We start from the raw sequence: 4789 nt of genomic DNA, 5'->3' as shown, positions 1-4789 counted from the left end.
AACGCATCAATGATTCTCCCATGTAAAACGTCGTGAGAAAACCTAAAGAAATCATTCATAAGTAATGAATGAGTACAAAAACAAAAAGGACTGATTTTGAAACAAAAAAAATATTAAGGACTAAATATGTACACAAATATTAAGGACTTAATGTGTACAAAATGAGAAATATATTATCCTATTAAGTCATTTTTCCCGGCTAACCTGGAGTAACCGGTCATAAAGATTGAATATATACAGTTTAACAAGTTGAAGGGGTAAATGTGGACGAAAAAAATAAACTCAGTGACCAAATGTGTACAAATCGAAAAATATATTACTATTTCAAGTCATTATCCATTTTATTTTATATCTAAAGTCAATGACATAGTTTTGTCATTGATATATCAAAGTTTTAACTACCTAATTTTAATCTCAAAATACATGGATATTCTTCTCGTTTATAATATAAATGGTATAATAAATTAAACAAAATTAATGCAATTAACATTTTTGTATATGGATCGATAACTAAAATAACTAAAAAAATGAAGATCTCATGAAAAAGCCAGTATTAATTTCATGACTATAGAATATTATAGCTCCAATGTAAAGTTACATGTCTTCTATTTGTAATTTAAAAAGAATATATTACCTTAATTTCTAGTTGTGTAAAGTTATTTTTTTTTAAACTAAAAAAGCCAAAACAAAATTAAAAAAAAAGAAAATTGGGTTAGAGATCCACATAATTGGATAGCCTTAACCGGATGTGTGGTAATTGGATAGCCTTAACCGGATGTGTGGCAATTGGTAAGCCCGAAGGCCGTTCCCGTCCCTGTCAGGGGAGATGCCAACCATCTCTCCTTCTTACGAACACGTTTTTTCTCTCCAATCTTCCTTTAATAAACACCTCCACTTCTTATTCATCTTCCGATGTGGGATGCTTCCAAAATTCTATTTTTCTTTCTTCTTTCTCATTACTTATCCATAAGATTAAGTTTCATTATTGACAACAGATAAAAACCTACAACAAAACAAAATATAAGAGAATCTGCGTCTCACGATATCATAGTTTTATTTGAATAGTAAAATTAAATATTATACATTTTTAGGGTAAAAAATATAATACTGAACATTTTTACTATTTTGTGGTTTTAACCGTTTCGTTAATAAAGGACATACAAGTTTGACAATTTTTTTAGGAAAAGCTTTAGAAAAACTCAATATATTTTCATCAAATTTTAAAATAACCACTATATTATTTTTTAGTACATTAAACTCTTACTTTTTAAAACTATATTTTTTTTTAGCACAAGTGCTAGGTAATCGACTATCAAGTGTTTGTTGGTTACAATTGATTAGATTAAAAAGTTTTATAAAATATATGTGTTTTAATGCACTATAAAAATAATATAATGGTTTTTTAATGCTTTGATGAAAATAGATTGAGTTTTTCTAAAATAAAAAAAGTCTTAGATAAGAATTCATAGAATATAAAGGTTTTAATGCGTTAAAAAATATAGTGGTTTTTTAAAAATTAAATGAAAAAATGTTGAGTCTTTTTTTTTATGGTGATAATTTTGATGGTTAAAATGGATAAAATAGAATATTTTGTCTAATTTAGTAGTTCTAGTGAAAATTTTAACCAAATTTTTTTTTTTTTGTAACAAATTTAACCTGCAATATAACAGGTCAAAGTGGTGTGCATAGAAAAAATTATTAAATTTGGATGATTTTTAATGACGAAACTAAAGTAGTGTTTTAAACCACAAAAATTACCAAAATATACTGAAATTTATATTTTTTGTCCATCATTTTTATGATAAGTTTGATCTTGATTTTGATTACTCGATGAATCTTTCTTATATAAAAATGACTAAAACTTGATTCAAAAGTTCAAATAGTTGGAAAAAATATATACAAAATATACTCGATGAAGCAAATTCGATCCAAGATCTTGAAAATACTATTAGAATTTTGTTTGATAAAAAACAAATTTGAAAAACTTGATAATCAAATTCGTGTTTGTTCCATTAGCTTGTGTCTCTAAATAAAACAATTACAGAAAGGAAGATGTATTGTTGTCATACTTGACGTAAAATATTCTCTAAAGTCTACTTCCTCGAAACATTATTTAATCCAAATGCATGCAAAAGAATATCATTAAGGTAAAAAAAGACTTGGAAATTAATAAGTCGACATGGACAAACAAATACCAACTTAATTTTGGACTCTATATATCCTTCTAGAATTCAAATTTGCCTTTAATTAGTCAACTATGTCATCTTTCCAGAATCCAAACTACAAAAATAATATTTCTTTTCAACAAGAAAATCAAGCATCAACAGTGACCCTGACAAAAAAAAAGTAACGAAATACCCAAAATACCCTTGTGAGGTTATCCTTTTTTTCTTTAAACTATGGGATCAATGTGGTTATTCATTACCACCCTAAAGGAACACTAAATAACTATTTTACCCTTATCTCTAGATAAGTTTGGAATGAAAACTAACTATTTTTAAAGGAAATTCTAAATTACATTAAAAAAATAAATATAATAAATATTTTAATAAAAAAAATACTTGATATAACATGTACAAATCAAGAATAAACAATGTTAACTAATAACAATCAAGAACCAGAGAGTTGTTATAAAAGTATGGATGTAAAGAATTAGGAGACAAGTTGCCAAGGGTAAAAATGGGTTAATAGAAAAAAAATAATAATAATAACCCCATAACTTATCAAATTAAGACATGGTTTTTCCTATTAAGTCCATTGAGTCAACACAAAACGACACCTAAATAAAAGAGAGCCTAAAGTTGTCATTTCATGGAGGGCAAAATTGTCAAAAGTAACGACGACGACTTTACAGTACAAATGAAGTGTACGCCATAAGTTGAAATCTTCACAAAAAGACAGGGCCTACAACTTACAACTTACAAGGGCAATAATGTAATATACTAACAAAAAAAGAATAGCAATAAATAGTAATCAGCTTGCACCAATAATTTGAGAAACAAATGTTGCAATTGCTTGAACAGCAAGTCTTTCTACTTCTTCATGAGTGATTCCCGCCATTTCAAGATTCTTTTTTCCAATTTTGAAAGAGTGATCGCCATTTTCAACCACATAAACCGTATTCAAAGCTTTCATCTTCTTTCTAACAACTTCTAATGATGCCAATGGACATAGCCCATCTTTGGTACCCTTCAAAGAAAAAGCATTGATAAAAAGTTGAAGTGACAAAAATACCCTTTCTTAGTTAAATCCTAACTTTTACAAATTTGCCCTTATTTATTATGAATCGACACTCACTAGTCACCTGTACAAACATGGTAGGAATTGAAAGTTGCATTAGGGGTTCATCTCGAATGGCTCCTTTTGTGCCCTGCAAAATAATATATTTAACAAATTTATTATCACAAGACAAAACTGTGTACTGCGTACTGTGTACTATGTATACTGTGTATTGATGTCAACAGGACAAATCTTTCTCCCACTCTAAAAATGTAAAACAAGATGTAACAGAGGCTTGTTCCTGATTTATTGTTAGAGGAAAAGACGTAAATGCCCTCATATTTACCTTTAAAGGGTACCCAAGGCAAACCACAGCAGAAGCCTTGATATCAGTCTCAGCAGCCACCATACAACTCACTCTGCATGTAACAATGAAGCCTTTTAGTTTTGTTTGATGTTGTGATTTCAAAAAAAAAAAAAAAAAATCCTCAAGATTTTATTGGTTTATTAAGTTTGATCTTTTATGCGAATCTATTGAAATACTGAATTTCCTTGAACTGCATATCAGCTTCGTTGAATAACTTTTACCTTGAACCCATGGATTTTCCGATCAAAATAAGAGGATGTTTTGGGTATTTGGCAGCAGTCTTTTTGACAACATCTGTGTGAAATTCAACTAGCTTTTCTGCTTTGGGAGGAGGCTTTCTTCCAGCAATGTCTGAGAATAGCTATTTTTAGACAACCTCATAATTTCATAAGCATTCAAAGTTGTAAAAAGCCCTAAATGAATTTGATTTATGAGGAAACTCACATGGATAATCGAAAGTTAAAACTTCGATAGCTTTTAGTGCATCAGCCAATAAGTTCTTCCATCTGCATAAAACCAAACATCTGATTATTGTAGCCTGCATAAACAATTTTCCCTCGTTAGGGTTTGTGGCATTCTAATTTGTTCCTAATCGGATTGAATCTTATACTAATTTGTTCCTAATAAGACTCAGATTTTAAACCGAAAATTGGCAATGATGTGAGAATGCATCAAAAACTAACACACAATCAACAACAATAGAAGATTTGATAGCTCTTATTCAACCTATATTCACGAAGGATAACATGAATGTGCATAGAGAGAGAGAGAGAGAGAGAGAGAGAGAGTTAAAAATTGTAACCTAATCATCCACTCAGAAGATGAAGGAGCACCAGCGCCGTGAGCGAAGACGACCACCGGCGAATTATAATTATTTAACTTCACCGACGAACTCCGAGCTCTTGTGATCCTTGAAGAACAATTTTGTACTACTGGTTTGTTTTCACTCTCCGTCGTTCGCCGGCGTTTTGGAGCCATTTTCCAGATTGAATTACGCGAAACTCAGGCGTGTGTACTTATTCGCGCCAAATGACATCGGCCGGGTCGACAGCAAGAGAGAAGGCTTGTATGGGCTTACAATGAGAGTTTGTTTAGCCCAATTGAAAGCTCGAGGTTTTTAATTTAACTTACATGTCCACATTATCAAAATGGGTCAAAACTCTCGTTTTAAGGCCCTAGATTAACCCTTATTTACAAAATGTC

At 30.4% G+C, this 4789-nt stretch overlaps 1 protein-coding gene and 1 non-coding gene across 2 annotated transcripts; both read right to left on the bottom strand.

The window, feature by feature from the left end:
* Positions 1 to 700: 700 nt before the first annotated feature.
* On the bottom strand, positions 701 to 856 carry LOC145122902 (U6atac minor spliceosomal RNA). The gene has a single exon (XR_013714799.1). It is a non-coding gene; the product is annotated as a U6atac minor spliceosomal RNA (small nuclear RNA).
* A 1893-nt stretch (positions 857 to 2749) lies between these two features.
* Positions 2750 to 4576, bottom strand: LOC145121092 (uncharacterized). Its single transcript, XM_079056868.1, has 6 exons — positions 4389 to 4576; positions 4031 to 4092; positions 3808 to 3937; positions 3566 to 3638; positions 3305 to 3370; positions 2750 to 3189 (listed from the first exon to the last, which is right to left on the bottom strand). Exons 1-6 carry the CDS (start codon positions 4562 to 4564, stop codon positions 2974 to 2976), a joined length of 723 nt encoding a protein of 240 aa, XP_078912994.1. The 5' UTR covers positions 4565 to 4576; the 3' UTR covers positions 2750 to 2973.
* Positions 4577 to 4789: the final 213 nt, after the last annotated feature.

The sequence above is a fragment of the Lactuca virosa genome, chromosome 6 (assembly GCF_052849685.1).
Source record: "Lactuca virosa cultivar CGN04683 chromosome 6, Lactuca_virosa_CGN04683_v6, whole genome shotgun sequence".
NCBI lineage: Eukaryota > Viridiplantae > Streptophyta > Magnoliopsida > Asterales > Asteraceae > Lactuca > Lactuca virosa.
The sequence above is the reverse complement of the archived record's forward strand: the minus strand, read 5'-3'. Positions and strand labels throughout refer to the sequence as shown.

What these genes read in the sequence shown, in the direction of transcription:
- LOC145121092 (XM_079056868.1), bottom strand. Translation starts at nt 4,564, where the DNA reads ATGGCTCCAAAACGCCGGCGAACGACGGAGAGTGAAAACAAACCAGTA. An exon ending in TTTAACTTTCGATTATCCAT is followed by an intron (nt 3,938 to 4,030) that starts GTGAGTTTCCTC and finishes AGCTATTCTCAG; the next exon opens with ACATTGCTGGAAGAAAGCCT. An exon ending in GGAAAATCCATGGGTTCAAG is followed by an intron (nt 3,639 to 3,807) that starts GTAAAAGTTATT and finishes TGTTACATGCAG; the next exon opens with AGTGAGTTGTATGGTGGCTG.